Source organism: Poecilia reticulata, chromosome 10 (genome assembly GCF_904066995.2).
Source record: "Poecilia reticulata chromosome 10, P_reticulata-male-v2, whole genome shotgun sequence".
Classification (NCBI taxonomy): Eukaryota; Metazoa; Chordata; class Actinopteri; order Cyprinodontiformes; family Poeciliidae; genus Poecilia; species Poecilia reticulata.
The window spans coordinates 14,164,140-14,191,451 of record NC_088839.1 but is presented as its reverse complement, the minus strand read 5'-3'; the positions used below and the strand labels follow the sequence as shown (position 1 = coordinate 14,191,451).

General features: G+C 41.2%; 1 protein-coding gene across 2 annotated transcripts in view; it reads left to right on the top strand.

Moving 5' to 3' along the window:
* The window catches only part of atrx (ATRX chromatin remodeler), a 34,357-nt gene extending 8,374 nt beyond the window's left edge, over positions 1-25,983 (top strand). Inside the window, exons 10-34 of one of the 2 annotated variants that reach the window (XM_008420065.3) lie at positions 159-304; positions 394-555; positions 633-747; positions 854-959; positions 1,217-1,387; positions 2,245-2,386; positions 2,469-2,578; positions 2,953-3,099; positions 3,198-3,375; positions 4,203-4,340; positions 4,554-4,729; positions 4,822-4,939; positions 5,723-5,853; positions 6,024-6,118; positions 6,630-6,769; positions 7,571-7,724; positions 7,817-7,917; positions 8,540-8,648; positions 8,727-8,904; positions 10,432-10,623; positions 18,621-18,770; positions 22,604-22,720; positions 23,199-23,294; positions 23,378-23,506; positions 24,386-25,983. In XM_008420065.3, coding sequence (XP_008418287.2) covers positions 159-304; positions 394-555; positions 633-747; positions 854-959; positions 1,217-1,387; positions 2,245-2,386; positions 2,469-2,578; positions 2,953-3,099; positions 3,198-3,375; positions 4,203-4,340; positions 4,554-4,729; positions 4,822-4,939; positions 5,723-5,853; positions 6,024-6,118; positions 6,630-6,769; positions 7,571-7,724; positions 7,817-7,917; positions 8,540-8,648; positions 8,727-8,904; positions 10,432-10,623; positions 18,621-18,770; positions 22,604-22,720; positions 23,199-23,294; positions 23,378-23,506; positions 24,386-24,607 — 3,523 coding nt within the window. In that variant the 3' untranslated portion in view covers positions 24,608-25,983. Of the gene's footprint in view, positions 1-158; positions 305-393; positions 556-632; positions 748-853; positions 960-1,216; positions 1,388-2,244; positions 2,387-2,468; positions 2,579-2,952; positions 3,100-3,197; positions 3,376-4,202; positions 4,341-4,553; positions 4,730-4,821; positions 4,940-5,722; positions 5,854-6,023; positions 6,119-6,629; positions 6,770-7,567; positions 7,725-7,816; positions 7,918-8,539; positions 8,649-8,726; positions 8,905-10,431; positions 10,624-18,620; positions 18,771-22,603; positions 22,721-23,198; positions 23,295-23,377; positions 23,507-24,385 lie in introns of both variants that reach the window. The other variant, XM_008420063.3, reaches the window with a different exon arrangement.
* The last annotated feature ends 1,329 nt before the right edge of the window (positions 25,984-27,312 follow it).

The window sequence follows — 27,312 nt, the reverse complement described above, 5'->3', positions numbered from 1 at the left end:
TGTTGCTCTAACTTACTTTAAACCAACCGATTAACTATGTTTCAACTTTGAACTTTGATAGTTTGTGGATCTAAAAACACTTTGTGCTCATTTTGATTGATAAAATGCACGACATCTTTAATGGGGCTTTTGTTTCTCTCTTTCCCTTTTTCTCAAAGGATTGCAAAGAAAATGCTTCTTGCACAAATAAAGTCCAGTTACTCTTCAGGAGCAGAAAGCTCCTCTGACAACGAAGAGGAAGACGCAAAAAAGAAATCCTCCAAGAAAGCTAAAAAAGGAAAAGAGGACGACGAAGAGGAACAAGGTAGAGTACAAACTGAAATATGCAAGTGCAGAACTATTCAAGACCAATTGCCTTCCATCCTTTGATAATCTTTTCTTCTGTCCTGAAAGACAATGAATTTACAGAAGACTCCGAGTCTGACGTCGATGTGAAGAAGCGCGGCAGTCGGCACAAATTGCTCCGTCATAAGCTCTCCTTGAGCGAGGGTGAATCTGGAGACTCGAGCAAGGAGAAGAAGAGCAAGGGCAGCAAGAAAAAGTCTTCACGTAAAGGTAGATTCTGGCTTTTATTAACAGGACTCCCAAAATGAGAAACCAGTAAGTGACTTTGTTGCGTTGTTATAAATCAGTTGGCAGCGACGACTCTGAAGACTCAGACTTTGAGAAGTCAGCGTCTGGTTCTGCGTCGGGGATGAGTGAGGAGGTCAGTGACTCAGAGGTGGACAGCAAGCGTCGAAAGACCAGGTGAGAAAGCGGGATCTTGTCCAAGCGGTCTGTTGATTTAGACCCGTTTTCTGTTGGTGGACATAAAAGAAAAAAAAAAACATGCTTCCTGTTTTTATTTCTGTAGATCAGCAAAGAAGAAGGAAGATGAGAATCAGAGGAGCTACAAACAGCAGAAAAAGAAGCGACGCAGAATCAAAGTTCAGGACGACTCCTCCAGCAATAACGAGAAGGTGTTTTAGATGCAGCCTAATAAAATTTCTTATTTCTGGAAGGATTACTTTGTGGTGGAGGCAAACTCAACTAAAGTTTACTAGTCAAGTCATGCAGAGCTTCTAAACTTTCTTTAAACTTACCCTGCAGTGTGTTTTGAGAGTTATTGGACCCATAAATGGATCTTGGGGTTTGCTCCTTTACTGATAAAAAGGACTAGCTCTTTGCACCAGAGGGCTAGAGATCAAAGAGCTGAACTTAATGTCCTTTTTCACAGAGCGGAGAGGAAGATGGTGAGGATGGAGAGGGGCGCAAAGGCCGGAAAAAGATCCGCAAAATCCTCAAGGACGACAACTTGAGGACAGAGACGAGAGACGCTCTGAAGGAGGAAGAGGATAGGAGGAAACGCATCGCTGAGAGGGAGGCGCTCAGGGAGAAACTCAGAGAGGTAAGCATGGACGTTCCTGCTGTTTTGGGAAAAACAAACCTTACACACAAGGTGTGTGCTATGACATTTACCATAGCAAGATTAGATTTTTATGTTGAATGACTAATTTCATGCTCATGCAAAAATAAATAAAAATGCTGAGTTTTTTTTTTTTGGCCTCTTGATCCTTTTAGATCAAGGTTTTTAAACTGGGCCCAGTAGGAAATGGAAAACAAAGAAGCAAGAATGAGATTTTTTCATGTTCGTCTTTTTTTTTAAATTTTTTAAAATCATTTTCATCAATTTGCACAACATGCTTCAAGGGACAATTTACAAGTGGGGAACATTTACAAAATCCAATATGAAAAAACATGTTTGTGAGAATGTCTCTTTGGGTAAAATTCAGTAATATATGACGCTATTGTCTACATTTTTATAGCCATTAACCCGATCAGTGGGTACAACAACTGGTACGTAAACTTTGCAGTTTTTTAAAAACTTGGAATATGGTTAATGTTGTTGCCCATGAACTATTTTCCTCTACACTTTACCTTTAATTGAAAAATGTTTTAAAAGCACCATTCTCACTTGCACAAGAGGAAGCTATATTTGGTGTTGTTGGCTAATTGTCATCAGTTTTAGCTCGACGCTCGAGCTAAGCTAATATTACTAGTTGTATCAATCTGCCTGATCAGCTGATTGAGTCCAGTCTTCTGCAGGCAGGGGAGACATTAGTGATAACATAACAGAACCTGTCTTGGAAAAAATCCAGTCATGTCCCGTCAATTTCTTAAAATAGTTTAATTAGCCTTTTAAAATGGCTTAGAAAACCTTTTTTCTAATTATTAGATTTTTATCTTCCCGTAATCCTCCTACAGGTGGTTGTAGTAGAAGAAGCCTCCCAGGTGGCCTGCCCCATCACCACCAAGCTGGTCCTGGATGAAGACGAAGAGACCAAGGAGCCGCTGGTTCAGGTGCACAAGAGCCTTGTCACAAAGCTCAAGCCTCATCAGGTCGATGGTAAGTGAATGCCGTTGGGATGAAAATGAGAGTTTGAGGCCAGTCTAAAACAATTCCCACTCAGTCTTGTGCTTGGTTTCAGGTGTTCAGTTTATGTGGGACTGCTGCTGCGAGTCTATGAAAAAGATTCAGAAATCTGCAGGCTCTGGCTGCATCCTGGCTCATTGCATGGGTCTAGGAAAAACTCTACAAGTAAGAAATGGATTCATTTGTCTGGATTTGACCTAAGCTGCACTGATGTTAAACGCTACACTTACAGGACATTCGAATTTGTATCTTTAAGATGTTTGTTTACATAAAGAAAATTTAAATGTGTCTCAGTTTGTTCCTCCAACATTTACACGTGATCTTCACTGCGTGAGATTGCCAGAGACTTTGTTGTTAATGTTGCACTGCATTCAGCTGCTGCACAGAAACTTCTCCAAGTAATTCCCAGAGTTGCATTTTTCTTACAACATTGCTACATATTGCAAATACACAAGACAGAATACCTCTGATAGGTGCTGTTTTTATCTCCGAAGCTGTGCGATTTGGCCGTTTTTAACTATTCCCGTCTTGGCCTGTAGGTGGTGGCGTTCCTCCACACCCTGCTGCTCTGTGAAAAGCTCGACTTTAGCACAGCTCTAGTGGTTTGTCCCCTCAACACTGTTCTTAACTGGCTCAATGAGTTTGAGAAATGGCAGGTGGGACTGAAGGATGAGGAGAGCCTCGAGGTAAGAAATGCTCCTGTTTGTTAAATTTTTTTGCTCCTGATGTCAGTCTGGCAAAAAACATGTCTATATTTGATGATTTGTGTATTTCTCCCACACAGGTAACAGAGCTAGCCACAGTTAAGAGGCCTCAGGAGCGAGCCTATGCTCTCCAGCAGTGGCAGGAGTCGGGTGGCGTTATGATCATAGGTTATGAGATGTACAGAAATCTGACGCAGGGACGAAACATCAAGAGCAAGAAGCTAAAAGAGACGTTTCAGAAAACGCTTGTGGATCCAGGTACAATTTGTGTAAACAATAAAAAAAAAAATTCTCTTATGGCTTTATTATGGCTGGAAGGTTGGTGGTTGGGATGGAGGTGTGGGGTAATCTAAATCTGAGGTTCTCTAAGGTATAGATTGGATTTAACAATGAGGTCAAAGCAAATTCCTTTGATTAAAATTGCATGAAAAGTGCTATCAGAATTGGCCTGAAAATACTCTGGACCATAATCTGTTCTAATTTTGGGCAGTAAAGCAAGGAATTTAGCTAAATTTGATTTAACTTAATTACTTTTCATGGCTAAATAAGCTAATTTATTTATGCAAAAGAAGCTGAACTTAATGTGCAACAAGATGCTGTAATGTCATTTTTTAACACATTGTTTTAGGAGATAAAAATCTGAATTTTGTTAATGTCTAAAGTTCCAGACACTTACTGAGAATAATTGAATGTTTTTGTAAAATAAACTTGTTAGTGTTTTTCCTTTACTTATGAGTATAAAGTAAAAGAAAAAACTCTTAGGTAGTTAAAATTAACACATTTATCACTATTAAATCATCTGCAATTGTGGCTAACATTGATTTGCTTCCTTTCCGTTTTGATATGACCCGTTGATAATTAGACACCTGCAGAGGTTATGTACGAATTCTCTGTCTTTTCCTAACAAATTTCTATATTCGGCATAATTCCAAATTTTACAGTGATTTTGTGCCCAATGCCATAGTTTGTTTTGTGGCTTAAACATAAATTTGTTCTGGGTCTGGATTTGAGGATTTTCTGTTTTACTGTAGCTTAAAAAAAGAGGCCTCTGTGAAGCTGATAATGTATAATTGTCCTAATTTTAGGTCCAGACTTGGTGATCTGCGACGAAGGCCACATTCTGAAGAACGAGGCTTCTGCTGTCTCCAAAGCAATGAACTCGATCAGGACGAGGAGGAGGATCGTCCTGACTGGAACACCTCTGCAAAACAACCTCATTGAATGTGAGACATTTTTGTTTCTTTGAAACCAATATTGAGATTTTAAAAAGAAAAAAATTCTCAGCATTTTGCATGAGGATTAAAAGTAAAAATCTTGCTGCTGCAGGTGGCGACTCAAACTGAACCTGATGTTTCTATAAATCCCCACTATCCCCTCAATGCTTGCTCAATAATAATGCATTTTAATTAATTCAAGATGTAATGTGTCCTCTTCAGACCACTGCATGGTGAACTTCATCAAGGAAAACTTGCTCGGGTCGGTCAAGGAGTTCAGAAACCGCTTCATTAACCCCATTCAGAACGGCCAGTGCGCCGACTCGACGCTGCATGACGTCCGGATTATGAAGAAGAGGGCGCACATCCTCTACGAGATGCTGGCCGGCTGCGTTCAGGTAAGGAAGCCCTCAGCCAACGGACTCGGCCTCTGCTCGACCTTTCTCCTTTTCACCTCTTGGAATAACGCTTTGTTCCTTCTCCCGCTTAGAGGAAAGATTACTCGGCGCTCACCAAGTTCCTGCCTCCCAAACACGAGTATGTGCTGTCGATCAGAATGACCCCGCTCCAGTGCAAACTCTACAGACATTACCTGGAGCACTTCACAGGTGAGGATGTTTGGGAATCTTTTTTTAATCTTTTGCAGCAGGATCCTGCAAGGCGTCGTGTTTCCAATAAAAGTTCTCTTTACCTGATGTCAGTTCCAAAGAGAGGGATTTCAGAAAGCCCTTCTGGACTCTCTCTTTTTTTTTTTTGTCATGCATTAAGTAGTTTAGTGGACTTCCCTGTCAGATTGTGGCCCAGGACGTGTATGTGTGTGTGTGTATATATGTATTAGAGTTGAAGTGGCAGCTGGCACTGTGCCGCAGGCAGGTTTTAAGCCCACTTTCCCACGTTTCTCCCTAATGAAGAGCTCTGGGAGAGAGAGGGGGAACAGAGGAAAGGGGGGAGATGTGGGAGCATAAAAAAGGAGAGAAATCTAGCTGAAGTAGGGGCCAGAGGTTTTACACCAAAACCAAAAACAAAGAACAGGAGAGCTTGGTATGCGGTGGGGGGGGATTGGTGGTATGCGCCTCGGCTCGTTAGGCTGAGATGTCCTCAGTGCTGATGTTGTGGCTGTGGACCCTTCACAGTGGGGTCTTGAGGCCAATTTCAGCCGTAAACTGTAACCCCTCGCTTCCTGGGGTCACCGCAGGCCATCTTGTGACGTAGAAGAAATGGGGGGGGAATCAGAACAAGAAATTTGAGTTTATAGTTTTAGGCTGGAAATAAAAATCATTTTGGTTTGTTTGCTTGTGAGCAGATTGAGATCATGCCGCATGTGAGGTGAACACGCATTCATCTTCCTGCTTGTGCTTTTTTTTTTCCTTTCCCCCTCCCCTTGCGTGCAGGTGTGGGGAATGCTCTGGAAGGGGGCCGGGGCCGAGCGGGAACCAAACTCTTCCAGGATTTCCAGATGCTCAGCAGGATCTGGACCCATCCCTGGTGCCTTCAGCTGGACTACATCAGTAAAGAAAACAGGGTACGTCTGGGGAAAGAGGAGCATTCAATTTTATATTAAAAGCTGGGTACAAATCACACACGGACAGTGGGGAAGCTATTGAAAATGTTTTACTGACTGATCAAATTGCCCATGTGTTCTTCTACACCATCACATTATAAACGTTTGACACGAGACTCGTTTCGGTGCAGGGTTACTTCGACGAAGACAGTATGGATGAATTCATTGCTTCAGAAACTGAGGAATCCTCCATGAGTCTGACCTCGGAGGATGAGAAGGCAAAAAAGTAAAGTTGGATTCACTTTTTTCCCCCGTCATGGCTGTATGCCAGCTGTTTTCTGTACGACTTTATCAGTCCCTCTGTTTATTGACGGTTGTGGCCTTTTGTTTCTGCACAGCACTTTTCAGGTCCCAGGATAAAATTTCAGTCAGGTTGATATCTAGACTTGATTTGATCCTTTTTTTTTTCCAAGCCATTGTGTTATAGCTTTGCTGCTGTTTGGGATAAATTTTCTGCTGCCCAAAAAGATTTATGACAGGATAGCTCACATTTGACTCAAGAAGAGTTGATAGTTGAGTTTTCTGCAAAGTAAATTTTTTCCTATTACAGTTTCACATAGAGAAACCCATTGTGTCTGTTTGGGTGCTTTTAGTACCACAGGAAAAGAAAAGGTGTACTTTTTTCCCTCTTGATTGTAAACCGTTTTGACCTCTCTCATCTTTCTTAACTTTCTCACATCTCGGATCAGTAACTCAACCTGACGTTTGTGTCTTCCACTGCTCTGCATTTCCAACAGGAAAAAGAAGCAGGGAAAAGGGAGGAAGAAAGGTTCCGACGACTCGGACAGTGACGAGGTGGAGGTCATCAAGGAGTGGAACAGCAGCTCTCGTGGCAGGAACGGAGAAGGTCGAAGCCAACCTGAGCCTGTTGAAGAACGTAAGTTTATTTTTGTTCGTCCTGGCTGTGAGATTAGACCCAGAGTCTAATGAAATGATGCGATTATTTTCGCCAAAGCTTCCCTGCGAAGTATCATTGAGGTACAAAGAGCACGGCCTGGTCTGAAACCAATAACAAAGATGTCCACCATCTTTTTATAATCATTTGTGTTCCTGAGCCGAGTACTCGGACAGATGAGACGAGAGCTACATAAAGAAAACAACTGTTGTACGCTGCAGCTGTCTAGTAACCCAGATGTTAATGTCTGATTTGCAGTTTGTGATTCGGCACTAAAATAACAGGGCTAATTCATCGAGTGTTTTTTATGTTTTTGTTTGAAGGATTCTGGACTGCTTTTGATAATGTCTTGTTTACCATCTAAAATACTTAAGCTACACCTGGTTTTTGTCATTTTGGCCAGTCATCCACATTCCCATTTATAACACTTTCCACATGCGGCACAGGTGGCACTCCCCAGAAAGGAAGCAAACATTTCGTTTTCAAGAAAATGCGTGGTTGAATTGAGGGATTAATTGCTGCAAAATGCTACGCTCGCACTTCAAAAAAGACAGAAAATATTTCACAAATACAGGTCGGAGTCGTTCTTTAGGAATGCTCTTCCTTGCCAGACAGTTCTGCTGTCAGTTGTTGAGTACAGGATTATTTTATCTGCAGGGAATGTCCTGCATCTCCAGTAAAGACATAAACTTCAGTAAGAAGTACTTGATGTCCGAATTCTTTTAAGACGACTGATGTGTAGTGATGTAACCGAGCCTTGATCTGTGTTTCTACCTCAAGCAGCCCGGGCAGCCAACTCCACGCCAGGGAGTCCCTGCTCTGCCGACTGGTACAAGGAATTTGTGACAGAAGCTGACGCTGAAATCCTGGAGCACTCAGGAAAGATGACGCTGCTCTTTGAGATCCTGCGCATGGCTGAGGAAACGGAAGATAAAGTGTAAGAATGCTTGTGCTATGTGGAGCATAAAAAGCGTGGCTTCGTTGAATCCCAGTGCTTTAAATTAACATTGAGGCCGCTTTTGTCGTCAGGTTGGTGTTCAGTCAGTCGCTCATCTCTCTGGACCTGATAGAAGATTTTCTAGAACTTTCCTGCAGAACAGAGGAGGATGAAAAACTTTCTCCATACAAAGGTTACCTTTCACTTGCATTTCTGTTGAGTTTGTTCTATTTAAAAGCTGCTGAAATGACATATTTCTGATAGTAAATTGCTACTGACTTTGGTTTAGAATAGTGCATTAGACTTAGAAAAATAAAGCAAACGTCAGAGGATGCTGAACCTCTCCAGCATGTATCTTGCTGGTTGTGGTTTGCCTGTTGCCCTTAAACCCAGTCAGATACACACACATGCACGTTGCTGCTGTTGTTTTAAGGTCATGTTTCTAATTAAACTTCAGCAGCTGTTTTTGCTTTCATTTTGAAAATGATTAGAGCTCGGGCTTTTTTTTTTTGTTTTGTTTTTTTTTTATTCCGCGAAAAAATGTTTGCTCAAGGGTTTGTAATTTTGTAATGAAAAGATCAGAGTGCCGTAATTGAAAACATGCCGAAACGTTGGTTATTAAGGCTGGTGGGCGGAGTAGGCCATCTTCAAGACAAAACATTGCATTTAACCAACGTAGCCATCTCTCTGCACTCTTATAATCCATAAGATTTTTATTTATTTGCACGAGGAAAAGCCAAAGTTGATGTCAGATTTAAATTGTGCTTGCTTGCAAAAGAAAAGCTTAATTTCTAATGATACGTTTGGCTGTTAAGGTGAAGGAAAATGGTTCAGGAACATCGACTATTACCGCCTCGACGGCTCCACCAACGCCCCCACCAGGAAGAGGTGGGCCGAGGACTTTAATGACACCAGTAACACGAGGTGCGGTGCTTCATCGATCTCCAATAAACACCAAAACACAAAATATCATGTTGCTGTAATATTCTCTGTCTCACTCAGGGGGCGTTTGTTTCTTATATCCACCCGAGCCGGTTCTCTCGGCATCAACCTGGTGGCCGCCAACAGGGTCATCATCTTTGACGCCTCCTGGAATCCCTCGTACGACATCCAGAGTATCTTCAGGGTGTATCGCTTTGGCCAGGTCAAACCGGTTTACGTCTACAGGTTCCTTGCTCAGGTGAGCTTTTTTTTCCCCGACTGTTCCGACTAGGTGTGTGAAATGGACTTTGTTTTATCACAATATTGGACAGTAATATTGTGATGCCATTAAAAGTGACAATAAGAGCTATTTATTGCATCTTTTTTTAGCTCGATGTATGACTGTGAATGTGTGTCACGGTATGTATAAGCCCACCAACATACATGCTGCTTTGGAGAAACATTCATGGTATTCATTGATGCCTTCATTGATAAACAGTGGAGATGAGGACAGTTTTAAGGGGTTTTAAAAACAATCGATTGGATGATAATTCAAAACTCTCACAAAAAATTGATCAAGATAAATGACAGACATTAGGATAAATGCCCATCCCTGTTTCCGACACTCTTTCAAGTTGCCAATAATCCCAAGAAAATCTGACCACCTGTTGATGTCCCTTTTTTTTCTGTCAGTGTTTCTCAATTCTGATCCTCATGGACCACTGCCCTGCATGTTTTAGGCGGTTCCCTTCTGCCGCACACCTGACTTGAATAAGTGGGTGATTAACAGGCTTCTGCACCTCTTGGTGGCATGCGGAGGAGGTCATCATTTGAATCAGGTGTTCTGAAACAGAGACGCTTCTAAAATACGCTGTGCAGGGGGGCCCCAGGACTGGAATCCTGCTCTATGTCCTTGTTAGCAGTGCGGTGTTAAGGGGAAGAAATTGCAAGGGTGAAATAAAATTTGTCCGTAAGTGCTCTTAACTGAAAGGTCTTCTAAATGTTTTAGCCACTTGTTTCTGGTTAACGAGTCATTTAGCCATAAAAAGAGTCCTTAACCCAAAGGATGAATCAGGGGCGACTACGGACGGCACAGACCAAGAAAGAGGAAGCTTTGTTTCCAGCAGTTTTTCTCAGACTGTTTCCATTTCGTTAGCAAAATATTTTTTATGCATTACAAAGGACTGCACAATGCAAAGAAAACATGTGAAACATAATAATATTGGTAAATCCTGCGATAACAGCAGATTGTGACAAATGCAAAAATAAAGTTTTACCTCTGATCTTCATAAAAAATGTTTTATTGTTTAGACTGCTTTGGTATCAGGAACTAATTATTTGTAGTTCCTGACATTACCGTCTCAAACTCGTCTTAAAAAAGTGTACACTATCAAATATATTGGTCATTGAGATCCTGAATGCATTTTACTTAATTAGCAAACACTCATGACAGTCCAGGAAGTCGTTGATGATATGCTTATTGCTTATTGCACATTCTTACCACAAAATGCCATTTACCTCCAGCAAAGTTTGCACACAGTAGAAAATCAGCTGCAGGAAAATACATTTGTATTTGTTCACTCTAAAAAAGTACAAGAAAGTCTGACTGTCTAATGATGTATAAAGAAATGAATTGAAATTAATAGGTAGAAAAAAAAACTCAATTTCTGACATTAGCATTGTTTTCTTTAGTTGTCCAGTAAATTTTCAATCAGTTTTGCCAAAATAGATATTTTCACAACTGTCTGATATAGTTGTTCTCCCTGCTCTTATTCCCCTCTTTCAGGGCACAATGGAGGAGAAGATTTATGAACGGCAAGTGACCAAGCAGTCTCTGTCGTACAGAGTAGTGGATCAGCAGCAGATCGAGAGACACTTCACCATGAACGAGCTGGCTGAGCTCTACACCTTCGACCCAGACATGCTGGACGATCCTTCAGAGAAGAAGAGCAAGAGAGCAACTCCGATGCTTCCAAAGGTTGGCATGCTTTAACTTTACAAACATCTAATTTTTAATTAGATCAGCTTTTATAACGTCAAACTTGATTTCTTTCCAGCTTGTCCAAGAAAAAATTTTTTTTTGCTTTGTTTTTGTTTTCCCACTAGAAGGAAGTTTTTTTTTTTGTTTTTTTTTTTAGACCCGCAGCTAATAGTAAGGTTTCTCTTTTGAAGTTGAGCATTTAAGTTATAAACTAAACTATTATTTAAACTCTGCCAGCTTATATTGTAATCAACCTTTCTGGAAATTTCTGCTCCTTTTTTTTTTTTTTCCTTTCACACCCCTGCACTCGCCTCTTCTCATTGTAGCGCAGGTGCTGTGTCACTACTTAGGTCTCCTGCGGTTTAATAGGAACACACAAATCCAACATGGGTCATCCAGGCCAGCACAGCTGCATAGATCTGTGTGTTTACTGTTATTTACTAAATAGTCGTCTCAATGCAATACGGCTGCTTCCCTGCTATAAACTTGCAGTCCTCTCGCTCTATTTTTTTAATGTTTTTTTTAGCTTTTTATTCATTCCTTGAGGTCTTTACCTTCCGTTGATCCTTGAGTGGGTTCCATCTATTTCCACGCATTACCTTTCGCAGTCTGGTTTATTCAGGTCTGTTTTTGAAGTGGTTTTTACCTCTGAAATCTGTAAACAGAACGGATAAAAGAAACACTATGTCCAGCTTGCTGGCGTTTTAAATGGATTGTAAAACAGTCGGGTCTTTGCAGGAAATTTATTTTCCATTAAGATGGTCAAAAGATTTTTGCTGTGGCCTTTTACTAGATCTGTTGAGTAACCCGACCTGTTTTCTACTGTCTTCAACAGTCCAGATGACCATATTTGAACCTGTCATAGTTGTTGCCAGGGGAAGCCAGGGTCATTTGTTTCATTCCTTTAAATAGGCCAGTTTCATATTTGGACTAAAAGTTGTTTTAAGGTTCCACATCAAGGCTTCTCCATCACGGTGTCAACACACTCATAACAGTTTACACATTGCTTCTCGGTTATACATTTATCCGTGACGGTTTCCTGAACTGTTCGATTCAGTTTTCAACAGCTGCTGAAACATGGAGTTCAGAGGAACCAATTTGTGAAATTGTTGTTCGTTAAACTTGCTGATGAAAAAGGCAAATTACTTTCTACAGAGAGTCGGCCTTTTCTTCAAGAAGAGAGGTAGGAGTACATTGTTTTGTCTCCAGGATGTTGCAGTGTTTTTATGCAATTGTTGGGGTGTAAAATCACTGATTTTACTTTTTCAAAAGCCGGCGTTGCAAAACATTTTTTTTGTATTTCACATAACATGGCTTTATAAAAAAAAAAAATTCTGCAGATAACCTTCCAAACATTGATTTTAACATAATTTATATTTAAGTTTTTCATTAATTTTCAAGTAACTTCTTGAAATGGCTTTTTTTCATACAAATAAACTCATGTACTGACTGATGAGCTGTCAAAGTGACAAAAGAAGATTTTCATGTTGGTCATTCAAGTTAACATGAACAGTACAAGTAAATCCTGTAGAACATACTGAAATGCTTTTAACAAAAAAAATACAAATGTTACTTGCCTCATCATGCATGGTCGGATTGTGGCTTCATCTGCAGTATTTGGGTTGGTTCTCTGGTCCGTTATGGTATAGAACGAGTTGAGCCAAAAAAGTGAAGCTCTTGATTCACAGGCAAGTCTTCGCTCTCTCGACTCTCGGCCATCACTGCTGAAACAGCAAGATCCTGGAATGTAATCCATAAAAGTGTCACCAATTTGACTGCATTTAAACATGATGTCTATAATTGTGGGATGTAGGTGTGTTCACACAGTTGCTGCTAAGAGTTCATTAAACTGCTGCATGCTGGAAGCCTGCAGTCTTTAATGAGCCAGTTGATATTTATGTGCAGTTATATTGAAGACACAGGCTGGTGAGTCCATTAACAAGCTGACCTGTTGTTGCCAGTGGGGTAACTGTAGTGTGGCAGTGGGACTACAGTACAGTGGAAGGAATTTGCTGTTTGGGATGACGTGAAGATGAGTCAGACGCTCTTCTTCACTTTGAGCCAACAAAGTTCAGAAGGAGAAACTGTTTGAGCCACAACAGTTTTGCCCATTCCACAGAAAATACAGATTTCATTAACAATCCCACCACACAGACTGCAAACTTTGCTCACAAACAGAATGTTTCTCTCTCTCTCTTTTTGCCAGATTTTTTTTTTTTTGGTTCCATTTTGAATCAGAAAACCTCATTAAAGGTCAATATTTCCTCTCGCTCGCTGTTCGTTTTCTGAGCGGTTATTTTAGCACCTGTTATCCCACTTCTGCACGCTGCCTCCTCTTTACTCATGTTGCCTCTCCCTCCGCCAGTGCCCCACGGCATCGTTTCCCCGCCATCTTCCAAGAGCATCTGTTGTTATGACTTTGCACTTTACGGCACTCACTTTGAACACTATCTGCCTCTGGCCTTCCCTGCATGATGAAGGGTCATTATTTTAAACCCCCTCTTAAACATGTCTGTGTGCTCCTCCGAAAAATCTAATTGGAGACAAAGGAAGCAAGCGCACTTCCCCTTAATGACAAAGAAGGCACATCGTAGCCCAGACATGAGTTTGACGATCCCTGCCCACCCTCTCTGAGATTATATTCCACCTCTTCGTGTTCGCCGTACTCGTCTTTTCTCATCTGACGTGCCGCCACACGCACAGCGAGAAGGTACAGGAGGCGGCCTTCTGAGAATTTTAATCCAGATCTCCCAGCCTCTGCAGATGTTGCTGCGTCGCATACCGTCAGGAGGCTCGGAGCATGCCCATGTCCTGCTCTCAGCAGGTAATGGCTGCAGCGGTCATTAGGCTGCGACAGGAACACTTAAATGCTGTGGGCAAGCTGAAGTCGAGCAGCGGCGCAGACCGGAGCAATAAACCGCACCGTGCTTGGCTCATTATATGTAGGAAGCCATCATTTGTTGGAAAAATCTTTTTCAGCAATATCCCATTGATCAGTGGTTCTTGGGAGTTTTTTATGATGGCATTAGAAATTATTTTTAGATCTACTCGCCCATTTCTTCTTCTTAACTGCATTTTGTCACCTCTGAAAAGACATGTCTGATCTTGCTGGGTTGCCGGTGGAAATAAAGGACTAATGATGGCAAGAGCCAAAACCAGAGCTGTTGTGGGTGAGAAAAACCAAGAGGTGGTGTTGGCTCATTTTCAGTTTTCTGGTCTCTTGGGGAATCTGTGGAGTCACTGGTGTGGCTTAAATCAAATCTGCAGCGATTCCTCATGGTTTTCTCAGAGAACAACCGTTTCTTTTATTTATTTTTTTGCATTTGTGCAGTCTTTTCCTATTGTACAGGTGTGCACTTTTGATATAAAAAGCAGCAAAATCCCTCTGTATTACCCATAATGAGATTTTTTTTGCAGATTTCTTTTAGCACTGCATGTGAAAATTGTAATTCTTTGGTCTTTCTTTAGTAAATAGCCAGAAATTTGGGTGTTTGAACCCAAATGAAACCTGATGAAACCTGATGGAAAGTTGAGAACACCATTTGAAATATTATCTAGCCTTCTTTCTGCAAGTGGTCATTTGTTGTTTGTCCGAGGAGCAAAGGGAAAGTTATATTGAGTTGTAGTATTTTAAAACGAAGATGGGGTAATTCCAGAATAGCAAAAGATCACATTTTCTTACTTTTGGCTCACTTTTAACCACGATTGATTTGTCTGGTAATCAGTGCACAAAACTAAACATGAGCTCTTTTCTCTGTGCGTCTTTAATTTGTGTAGATTAAAATTGATTTGTGCTAAATGAATGTTCATGTCCACCTTTGTCTTCATCCTTTTGTGGCAAAACTTTTTTTTTCCACAAACAAGAAAAACACCTGCATGTGAACCTTTCTGTTTAACAACTATCCGTTAAGTTATAAGCATCAATTATCAGACGATAACATTTAGTTAACCTCCAGTGGTGTCTAAAAAACATGTTTTTGAAAAAAATTACCACCCAGACTCGTTAAAATCCTCTCTGAATCCCTCCTGACCTACCAGCTACTCCATCTGGCTGCCTGTTGTGATGAGCTTTTAGAGAAGCAGACCCCCATAATGCTGCTAGCCGAGGCTTGTTTTCATGAAAAAGTGGTATGCATGTTGTCGTTTTTAGGGGATTGTGAAATGCATGATTTTGTGTCTTTGTTAACTGACTGACAGGTGGATAAACCGGTGGACTTGGGCCTGGAGGGTGTGAAAACATTGTGGCTTTGAGTTGAGGGTTGTCCTGAAGCTACAAACAGACCTAAATGATCAGAGGATTTTCACTGAGAAAATGTTAGCAGCAGCCATATAGACGGTGCACATATTACCGGTTTTCTGCTGTTGAACGGCGTTTGACTGGTCGCTACAGATGATGGACATTTTCATTAAACCTGTCTGGTCTTCATCCCTTGATGTATAAAACAAATTTGAAGATATTTATTATGGTCTAAACACAATTATTATTAAACTAAAGTCACTTTCAAGAGTGAAAATGTTTAAGAAATAAAAAAGTGCAGACAACCTGTTGAATACAAACTACAAAGCGACTCAAAGGAAACAGCTGAAGTCTTTCACTCCAATGTTAGTTTTATGTCAGGTTTGCCTCCATTACTGCCCTCTTCATTTTGGATTGTTCATTTAAAAGCACCTCTGTAAAAATTTCTCAATTTTAAGCTGAACTTTATTGTTGTTGTAATGGGAGGTATAAATCGCAAAACGCCTGATTTCTTCATTTGTTATTTTGTATTAATGGGGTCAACATGTTTTAGACCAAATGCTCAATAATGGAGAAAAAAATGCCAGTTTTTATTTTTTTACCTGCGTCATGTATTTTCCAGTAAAGAGGGGGACGTACGTTCTGTTAACGTTCTCGTCAGATGCCTGTGCCAAGCTGTAAAGTCTACATGAGGTCCACTTATGTTTATTTGCAAGTTTTTGTCTTTGTGATGTGAGAGCTGTTGTTTTTAGATCGCCAGTTTATATCTTTTATAGGGGGGCTTGCAGGATTCCCCCAAGAGAAATACCTTGGGAAATCATTTTTATGTTCAAAAATCCTGTTTTTGGGGAGTGTGGGGAGTTTCCAGCAGCGAAACAACTTCTGTAGTGTTTAGCAAGTCATATGGACAAAAATTAGCTTAAACAAGCAAAGCTGCATGGTCTGCTGCCTAACAACCTGGTTTGTTTATTGCTTTAAACTCAAAAACTGGTATAAATTTGACAGAACTTACTAAATAAATAAACTGAATCCATGGGCCGCGTCACTTTATATGAACCAGGATATCTTCTGATGACAAATGTGGTTTTTAAAGCGACGTCGTGTAAAAGCAGGTGAAAGTTGATTTGAGTGTGAGATCTTGGCGTCTCCTCTCTATGCATCTGCCCACCCACTGTCTGTGTCCCCCCCCCCCACACACACAGCAAATTGATAGGCTTCCCTTTGCATGTTCATGAAGATGACAATGGTGCAGGTCAAGTTACCTACATCATTAGTTCTGCCTCAGGACACACACACACACACACACACACACAGAGCGCTCCAGGAGAGAAGATGGACCGGACCACCCCAGAGCCATCGCCGGTGGGGATTACTCGAGTATCCCAGAATGCACTGTTTACCAGCAGGAGCGTCTGTACTGTCATTTGACCTGCAGCTCCTCTGACCCATTAACAGTCAGAAACTCTTCTCTTTCATGACTTTGGAGGAAAACGTTCTTTTTGTTTTAGCGATAAAAAGTAGTTGTTTTTCCTGTCTGGTTTCAGTGTAGATTTCAATGTCCCCTTGGTCAAAATACTGCACTTAAAGAAGACTGGACGCCAAATACCAGGTTTGTGGGTTTGTGTTAGGTTATAAAACATGCCAAGCTTTGCACATCTCATAGAGAAATGTTCAGGCGTCATCTGAAAGTTAAGAGTATGGCTCAAACTGCAAACCTAGGAAGTAATGAGAGCCACTTGAACTTGACAGGCCATTAATCAAGGTGTTAACTTTGGTTGAACCTCTCAGAGATCACCCAATAGTTCTGTACATCAATCCGGACTCTATGGAAGAGTGAAGATGACAGCCATTGTTGAAGAAAGCCAGAATATGTTCTGTCTGGGGTTTGCTACAAGCCTTGTTGGAGATGGACATGCATGCATGTGGAAACAGGTAGTCTGGCCAGATGAGACCAAAGTGCGAACCCAAATCTGTGGCGGAACTTGTAAATTGATGTCCTGACGTTTTCCATCCAATTTGACTGACTTTGAGTTTTATTCACTTGTTTTTCAAAGAATATGCAAAATGTTCAATCTGTAGATTTGCAGAGTTGGAGTCCCAAAAGATTTGCAGCTGGAGTCGCAGCCATAGATGGTTCTATGAAGTATTGCCACACTTTCCAGTTTCTCTTTTTAATTTACCTCTTAAAAACATGTATAAGATTTTTCCACTCCACTGTGAGACACAGACTTGTCTAAATGTCATAGAGGTCTGCAACCTTTTACAACCTAAAAAGCCATTTTTGCTTTCAGGCCAGTTAAATATAACTAGTTTAGAGCCACTACAGTCACATGACAGCTTATGATTTTTAGATGCTTAGTCACTCTAGGAAATTTGGTGTCATTTCTAAAGAACCACCATTTTATGTATATTTCTAGGATTTAAATTGAAGATGAAGAATGTAATTTTGCAAGAAAAGGATGGATTTTTTTTTAATGTAGGATAGAAAGAAAGCATATAAATCCCAATCTGACAAGAAAAAACTGATCTAAAAACATATTTTTACTTTTGATGTTATTCTTTGCAAAAATTAAATACAATTATTGCTTACTGCTAATACCTACATTTGTTACATCTGGTTCTTTATCATTGTTGGCCAAAGTTACTAAGAGCAGAATGTCCAAAGAACCAGTTTGTGGTTATGGAGCCGCAGGGTGAACACCTATATTTTAATCATCTAGGCTCTCACTAAGATCAATTGAAGCTGGCTGCAAAGTGATGAAATGTGCGAAAGTTCAGAGGGTGTGAATATTTTCATAATTATGTCGTGTGTTGGCCTTATTCTCGGGGGGTAAAAAATGGGGCCCCGCTACCTGTTCAGTGTTCCGTCACTCCCACTGCTGATGGCACTGGCTGCATTTTATTTGACCTTTTCTTCACCTTTCTTTGAGAAAACAAGCCTGGCCTTTTATCCTAATCGGGCCATCAAACCCCTCTGTGCTTTTATGTCCTAATTAGAGGGTAAAGCTGGAGCGGAGTCGCTCGCTGCGTGCCGCTTCCAAATGTTTGGTTGTTTAAGGGTGGCCCGGTTTTGTTCTGATTGAGAGCGATGGCCAGGAAACATAAACACACGTCGCTGAGGAGCACCAGTGAGTTCAAGATCCAAGTCCACGAGTCGCTGCAGCGCGTGTGGGTGAGAAGCTCCGCACGGAGAGCCCCAAAAGATGGCTCTTGTGAAGTCGTCCTGCCGATCGCCCACCTCTCCCCCGTCACCCCCCCCCTCCGCGCATCGGAGGGTCCGGTTTCACTCAGTCTAGTCTGGTGTTTATTTTAAATTTATTCACCACAGGTTTGCAATCACTGCTTAATTTCATGGCTTGATGTTTCAGTTTTACCTAATGCCAATAGCATTCGTGGCTTTTGTTTTTTAAAACTAAGTTCACACGCATTCTGTTCAAGGACGGGTGGTGAACGAGCGCTGAAGCCCCGTTTGAACGCTCCGGTAAATGAGCCAACCTGACATTGACGGAGTTTCAGATTAAAGTGAAGCTAAGTTGAGCGAAGGGAATGCAGCAGAGAGCGTAATTTAAACCATGCCGTCTTAATTTCACTCTGCTGTTGTTTTCAATAACAATGCCGGCATGGAAACCAGAAAACCACAGTCCAATTTGTGTCTGGAATTGACTGGACAGATTCTTTTTGCTTTGTAATGGAACTCGTTTGGATTATCTGACATTGGACACGCCGATGTCTGATTCTGCTTCCGTGTCCTATCTAGGATCCCCTCCTCGCCGAGATGCTGCAGAACAACAAGGACCAGCTTGTGTGTTATCACGAACACGACTCCCTGCTGGACCACAAGGAGGAGGAAGCCCTCAGCGAGGAGGACCGCAAGGCGGCCTGGGCCGAGTACGAAGCAGAGAAGAAGGTGAGTAAACGTCAGCTCACAGATGGCGTGGTCAAGAATGAAATTTGTTTTGGGTTTTCCTGGTCTGGAGAAATGATATACGGTATCCCTTTCCTTGCTTCAAAACTTGGCGTAGATTTTTTTCATTTAATTTTTTTTGTGTGTTTTTACTTGATAAACTGTCTAGAAAGGACAGAACTCTGCAAACAAATGCGTAGTTTTAAAGCCTCAGCCGTCGTCTCCTCCTTTGTTGTTGAAAACCCTGACATCCCAGCGTGAATTGGAGCCACGGAGAACCTGTTTTTGTTTGTGAATGTTGGATTGCTAGGCCTATCATCACCTAGAGCAAGCAGACGACAGCAACTGCTGCTGCTGGTTTGGGTTCAGCTTTTTAAATCTCTAAAGTTGGCTAAGCAGTGCCAAAGCTTGTCAAAGTGAGGATGTCGGTTCACAGAAGGTTAGAAACTCCTCGCTCTCTGTCTCCATTGTTCGCCTCTCCTTTCCTGTGGGGCAATTAGCGGGGTTTATTTGGAGAAGTGCAGAAAGGGGTTAATGTTGTACAAGGGCAAATCTTCCCTCCCCTCTTAATCCTAGATTCTAATTCAACCTAATGGTTATTTTTCCAGCACCCTGTTCTCTCTCTCCTGTCCGGTGTGTGCAAAAGCAGCGTTTCCCTCTGAGCTTTTGTGCTTTTCAGTAAACCAGAGTGTTTTACTGAAAACATGGATTCTGGGGTCAAATCATTAATGTTCACATCTCATCTTCTACCATCTTTCTCACAGTAAAGATCCATATATTGGTCCCTGATAAAACGATCACGTTTCTACTGTGGAGGCCTACTTATTGTACGTTTAGGCAGCTAAAATCAAATTGTACAGCTATCCACAAGTAGTTCCTCTGTCATAGGAGAGAATATACTTTAAGGGCTGATTTGAAAATAGGACTCTTACTTGGTTATTTCGCTGTCGTTCACTGTAACGCTGTAGGGTGGTGTTGAAGCTTAGCATAGGGATAAAGGCATTGGGTGAAAGAAGATTAACTTTACTTGTACTATTTAATTTATTTAAATTATTGAGTAGAGTTTCTGGAATAAAGCCATCTCTGATCCCAACTTGTGCTTAATGAATCTGCTTTTAGTGTAGGGTAATTCAGTCCAGGTTCGCCAAGTCGTGGTGCTATAAATATTAAAACGTAGCTGATCCGAGTTGGTCCAGATGCTAGGAACCCCCCCCCCCCCCCCCCCCCCCCCCCAAAAAAAAAAAAAAACGTGCAACAGCCCTTTACCACTTTGCAGAATCAAAAGCCAAATTAAGCATCATGTTGTTTTTATGACCTGTGAAAAGTATAGCTAATAAAGCCCTGCTAGGTAAATATTTTCTTACTACATTTCTAGAACTCTTCCAAATGTCACTGGAAGAGTGACATCCTGAACTGAACTAGGACGTCTAGAAGGCCTGAGAAGTGTTTGCTCAACATCCACTGCAGGCTGTTCCATCAGAGATTCATTCAGTTTTTGGTTTTGAATTTACGAGAGCAACAACTGCAAAGAAACTCAACCTCTGTTATAATGTCTTCTCAGTGTAACGTTCGAAAGGTGCTGGCGAGAAAAAGCCACATGTATAAGATCAGATTTACAATGTGAACAAAAAGAGGGGGGGACCAAGAATGTGATCTTGCTCTTGAAATAAAATTGAAGCTCTGAGTTCTTTGTTCCTCTAACGCACACACCAAAGATGATTTTAAAATAATCTGAGCCCAATTTGAAAATTTAGTCTAGATTATTTTTTTCACTTCACTGAAGTGATCTCCATCCTGAACGGCTGCGTGTTAAAAGTGAAGAGTGTGTATTGTGGTTGTTTGGAGGGTTTGTACTGTTTAGATTTGCACACCTGTCTCTGACCAGGTCCAAAGCCCCCCGTTCCCCCTCCCCTCCCCCCCATTTCACACACACACGCACACACACACGCACACACACACGCACACACACACACACACACACACACACACACGCATCCTTCTACATACCGGATGGCCAGATTACAGGGCATGGGGAAACCATCTGCAGCTGAGACTCAATTACATACAAACATCGGCATTCTGCTGGCCTTTACTGAGACAAGGCTGTTTACTTCAGGTCATTACACACACACGCACGCACACGAACGCACACATTTAATACAGCAGGAGCTGCTTGATACTGGGAAACTTGTTGCTCTCACCGAATGAATGTTCAGAATTTTATGCTGTAACGTTTTTTTTCTCTCCAGATGGATTTTAGAAACGCTTTGAAAGATGCGAGAAAAACGTGAACTCAGATCTTTTTTGTTATATTTAGTTTAAGGCAAGGAGCAGAGCTGTGTCCTTAAATCTCACCTGGCATTCTCTATCCTAGTCATTAAGGTAACCTTTAAGGTGATCTGCTATAAAACAAATAGCACTCTACATTTAATCAGAATTACATGGTTGAAGTCGTGATTTTGTCTCACTGCTTTTATAGGCTGTTGTAAATAGCTTTTTTGAGACGTACCTCAACAGATGCAGCTTCAGTCTTCAGCAAAGACGTCTTTTTATACAAAGCAGTTTGCTGAACTTCTAGACTAAACCTGCTGTTTTTATTGCCCCGTTTTGATACGTCTCATTGATAACATATTTCTCTAGTTTTAGTTAATTGTGTTTAAACAAATCTTTGGCATTGGCATCCTAAATTTGCTGGTGTGAAGACACAGGCAGAAGAGGTCCCATGACATGGAGACCAGAGGCTGCAGCAGCCCATACGGTCTTTTTCACTGTAAATGCGATTTTGAAGGGTGGAAAACACTTGGGTTGTTGGGGAAAACCTTTAATTTTAATATTTGTGCACACAAAAATTGGCCACGAAAGTGCTATGTCGTCGTCGGAAGATTAATAGCCACTTATTCAATAAAGCAACAAATCTGTTGACGTTTTGTTTCGGTGCTACTGGTGACATTTGGAGACTGGCGCTTAAAAGTGTGCATCATCCTAACTTTTGTCCAGCTGTGGGCCAAACCCCATTTCTAAATCCCTCACACTTGACCCTACGATCACAAAGCAGCCATACCATCTGTAGACTGGGCAACAGAAACGTAACATTTTCCCTGAAATAATTCACCATTTCCATTGCCGTCTAAATGTGTCCAGGTTTTTATTGTAGATTGTAAAAAAGAAAACAATGTTTAAAAAAATGACTGCTTGTTAGCTCTGAAGTGGCCCATAAAGTTAAGAGCTAAATTACACTGAAGGAAATTAAAATGTATAACAAAACGGTTATTAAATACCTTGAATGTTGCTGTAAAGGTTGGTTGTGAGCCACTTTTACAGCTCCAAGCCTGAATACAGGTGAAGGGTTTGCATTGGCAGGTAAAACCACATTCATAGCTCTCAACACATTTAGATTAATATTTAGATTTCCCACAATGCCATTTGTCTGTCAACTATGCAAATCAAAGCCATTCAGAAACTTCTTGTAACTTTACTGAGAAGTTGGAAATGGCATCACACAAGGTGAAGATAAAAAAAAAAAAAGTCAGACAGTAGATCTAAAACAAGTATCAGGAGGGGAGTTTCATCCCAGAATCAGGTATTGATCCTATCGTAATCCATGCCAATTCAAAGCCTTATTAGTGATCAGCTAAGGGTTAAAACAGACGCCATGGAGACCAGACCGCTCAAATCCGATCAGATTTTTAGTATTGCTTTGTGAGAAGCCTCGTCTCTCGTCAACCGCGGGGCTCGATAAACAGTTGTTCTCTTGGTGCCTCTAAAGTCCAGTCTAATTGATAGCTACCTCCTCCACACCCCCTCCCCCGCCTGTTTCTCCTCCTTGTTTTACTCAGGGCCTGTCGATGAGGACCAACTACGCTTCGAACTACGCTCAGCCAGATATGGGCACATCTAACTACTTCTCCTTCAATATGGCAGCTTTGGCCACCATGTCCAACCAGCAGCTGGAGGTAAGTAATGAGCCCCATATGCCTCCCCCACAGCAACGGCGCCCCACATTCCTCATCCCTCCCCTCTGCCGCCCCCTCTCACTCCTAATTGTGACACCAGTCTAGCAGCGGCTGACCAGTTCATAATGTCTGGGGCGGCTATTAATACACAGTCACTGAGGGAGGGGAGATGCACACCGCAAGAGGCAGCTTGGTGTTTAATGCGAGTCAAAAATACTTCAAACTTTTGACCAATTTTCATGTTTATAGAAGCTCTTTTTATTTGGAATTGCTGGAAGTGTTGAGAACAATAAAAGCACAGATCTCCATGGGAGACATTTACTGTTGGTTTGTCACTGTGTGGAGTCTTTGTACTATTTTTATTTACTGCATTTAAAGAAAAATACATGGACTCCATGGTTGTCTTCACCCCCTGCTGCGGTGAAAAACTCACCTGTTTCTAATTGAATGTTTCATTTCTCTTCTACGTTTCAACCAGGACCTCATAAACCAGGGACGGCAGAAAGTCATTGAAGCAACAAACGCTTTGAAAGCCTTAGCTCGGGAGTCGATGGAAGACATCATTGCCAGAATAGTGAGTTTTAAAAGCTGCCCGCGCCGGGCTTTAAATCAGTGCGGATCACGGCTCCCAATCGTTAATAAACCTTCTCCGTGCAGTGGAAGGACAACCCAACGCTCACAGAGAGCCAGGTCCAGGCGCTCTCGCTGAGGCACCAAGCCACCGTGGAGATGGAGCTCAAGCGCAGGGAAGGCATTTACAGAGAGGTCCTCAACAGGCAGCAAACGGTGAGAGAACGGCTGAAAAAAAAAATACTGTGTTGTAGTTTTGAATCTCCTTACCTTTCCTTTATTGATCTCGATCCATTTTACCTTGGAATAATAACACTTTTTAGCTCTCACAGATTATTGTACACAATTCTGTAGATCTAAACAAAGCTGTAGGTTGGGCTCTTTTACATTTGAATTGTTTTATAATTGTTGTTTTTTTTTGTTTGTTTTTTAAACAAAGATTTAAAGAAATCTACAACAAATGTTTTGCTGTTGTATTTTGCATCCTTCACTCAGATTCCCTTAAATCCAGTGTGTCAAACTCTTTCATTTCAGGCCACATCAAGATCACAAATATTGGTTGTGGCAGATATAGATAAAACTATTAAGCTGTTAAAATATTATAGCTTTCTCTGCCATCAATTTGTACTTCAGATTAAATAATATCGAACATATCACACTGATGTAATTTGGCTCTATGCAGATAGGAACACAGCGTTTCAGCATTTTTGCAGTTTTCTGGAAGTGTTTTCCTGGTTTGTGGTGTGTAGAAACTGAATTCTCCTTGGCCATGGATCACCTTGTTCTGGATTATAACAACCCTAAACAAACAGCCTGGATGCTCCCTCTCTAGCCGTGTAAAGCAGAGAGGCTTACTTCAGAAGACTCGGAGATGTAATGGCAGCAAAATATTTATTTGTGGCGCTGACTATATATATATATAAAATATTGATATAATTTATTATTTCTACTTCACAATCAAGCACCACTTTGTGTAGGTGTGTCAAGCAAAATGTGATGCCTATATGTATACATTTTATGTCTGTGCGTCTGACTTACGATCCTCTTCATGTATTTTTGTTGTAAACACCGACGTTTCTGTCTGCCCCTCCCCAGCTGATGGTGTATGTCCAGAAGCTGATCACCAACAGGAAGGTGCAGGAGCAGCAGCTGGCCATGGCCAACCAGGCCACCTACCTGAACCAGCTGGCCCTGCAGAACGGCATGATGGCAGGCGGGATGAGCCAAATGAATCTGCTCGGGCTTTACCAGCGCCTCCACGGCATGGGTGGCAATCAAGGCGGCGGCAAGAACCCGGGCCCCTCACAGGGCATGTAGGGTCAGCTCGGGCCCTCTTTTCACCCCACGAGTGGACAATCTGGTTCCCAGCAGCCCCCCCTGCTGTCTGTGACGAAACTCGCTGTGAGACCACTCGGAGCTCAAATGTAACCAAGCAGAGACTGCTGTCTGCTGGGGCCTCTGATTGAATAGTGTTGTGTTGTTCACTAAGAGACAGTAAATATAATGTATACATGACTGTGTTAAAGGTTTGTCCAGAAGGTTGACCGGAGGAAAAAAAAAAAATGTATATACCACCTTTATGTTATTCAAGATCTGTAGAATCACTTTTCATGTATTTAACAAAACAAACCTGTTTTACCCCCAATGCTTTTTAGCATTGTATTGTTTTCCCCTTCAGAAAGGGTTTCCTTGTTATTTAAACTCAGTTTTTTTATACGGTTTTAAATGCCTACCAACATCCGAGTGGGACCACAACCATTGGTTACAGAACTACAGGACAAGATACGCTTTGATTATTAATGATTCCTCATCAAAAACCTAACAAACTAGAACAGCTGTTGGTGCTGCAAAGTCCTGCTTATTTCAGGAGGTAGAAGAAGCTAAAAATGTCAACAAAAAGAGAAAAAAAAAAGGCCTTATATAATTTCCTAAAAAAAGAAACAAAAAAAAGGATCTCTGTAAAAACTTGAGATTTGTTGTGAATATTTTCTATTCTGCTTTTAAGTGTTTACATTAGTTGTTGCTGAAAATGTTAATGGAATGCTTGTGTCGTCCAGAACTGCCTGCTGGCTCCGATGATCTTTTTTGGAACATCATTCTTATTGTTACGTGTTGCCTAGCATAGCACTGCGTGTTCCTGCTCATTCATTTACTTTTTTTTTTGTTTTGTTTCACCTGTGTTGATTTCCCCCAGTTGGGTGGGTTTGCAGGGCCTTGCGAAGCTCGGGCCTCTTCAGCTAGGTGTCACAGGGCCCAAAACTTTGCTCCGAATCTGTCTTTGACATTTCGAAATATCCCTTTCAGAATGGACTTGACAGGAGGAGCGAACGACTGGAATTCTTATTATACGCGGCTGATTTCGTCCGGTGCTTTGTGAGTAATGCTCTCCTGGACGCTGAAGTTTCACCAGGCAGGGTCCCCGGACGACTTGTATTCTACTTTGGCACATTCTTTCTTCTAAGAGCTTAAACCGGTGTCGCCATTTAGCAAAAGGAAGGTGGACTGTTCTCACCAAGAGTTGACTTCTATGTTTGCACAAGCTGTGTTTTCTAAATGTAGAATAAGTTACTTCGCCCATTATCGAAGAATGTTCTTGCGTTAGCAGATACACCGATGTGTTTTGCCATTAACGAACTGCTATAATCTTCATAAGTATTTAATATAACATTTAATAAAGTGACCAAAACAATGAACAGTGAGTGTGAGAGTCCTGCTTATAGACCTGGGAGAGCTGTCTGCAGTTGGAGGAATGTTGGAGTTGTAGTTTGAGTTACTCCTCGGTCATTTCTGCTCTTCCATTTAATCATTTAATTCAAATGGAAAACTAGTTTCAGGTGATGTGCAAAAAAATCAATAAGGAAACTTCAAGGGTTCATTCCAATCTTGAAATGTCTGTTTTAATATTTTCAAAATCTGGATCAGTATGGAATGTGGGAAAGAAAAAAAAACAATCTAGACTTATGATTCTGTTATCTAAAAGATTATAAAATTAAACAATCTTTCACAACTTTAATTTACATCTTTGTCTTTGAAATACCAAATTTAACCACAAACATTTGTTAAAGATGGCAATTTTATTTACATTTTGTCATTTAGACCTTAAATTGGGAGTTTTGGTCTGGAGCTAAATGTGGTTTTGAAACGGTCTGATTTAGATTTCAAACAACACTAAGATTGTTTAGTTTTATGAACAAAGATATCAAAAATTCACAAAGGTTGCTTTAAGGAATCAAAAGTTTAGTGCTGTATTATTCATTCCATATTTGACTAATGTGTTGGTGATTTTAAAGGTGATGTACTGTGCCAGATAACATAAAAATAAGTAACCAGTACCATTTTACCATGCTGCTGGATCTGAAGCCATTCCTGGCATCCTCTTGTAACAAGCTTTATAGAGCACGTAAATAATAAAACCCAAATGGTTACCTTTTTTCCTTTTCTTAAATCTACCTTAATCTCACCTTCTGAAGCCACTAACAGTTTTTTCCAGTTTTTTCTATTGATCTTTAGCTCCTTCAGAGTTACAGCTTCAGATTGATGTTTTCCTTGCCCGGCCTGTTTTGGCCTCGGTTCCCCAACTCTGAAGACCTTCTGTCCTCCAAAACACCTGAATCAAATGAAAAGCTAATTACCAGGCCTCCACATAACCGAATGTCTACTGGTGAATTAATTCAGCCATTTGATTCAGACTATATCTGATTTTTTATTTTTTTAAACGGTGTAAGTTGTATAATAAAACATAGTTTTTGTCACGAGAGCAATACCAGTTGGTGGCGGTAATGGTCACCTAATATTTTGCCGACCGGCAATAAATGTCAAGAAGAAGAAGCTTTGATTCAGTTTGTTGGTACGTTAAGTTGGAATGGTAATCTTTGAGGATTGGAGTTGGAGACCCCTGGTTGAGGTGGAGAGTCTTTGTTGGATGATGGCTTGAAAAGTGCTTTAGATTAAAATTATTGTTTTATAATCTATCTGCTTTAAGCTCTTCCGCAACTTTCTCCCTGACCTGCCATCTGTTTCCC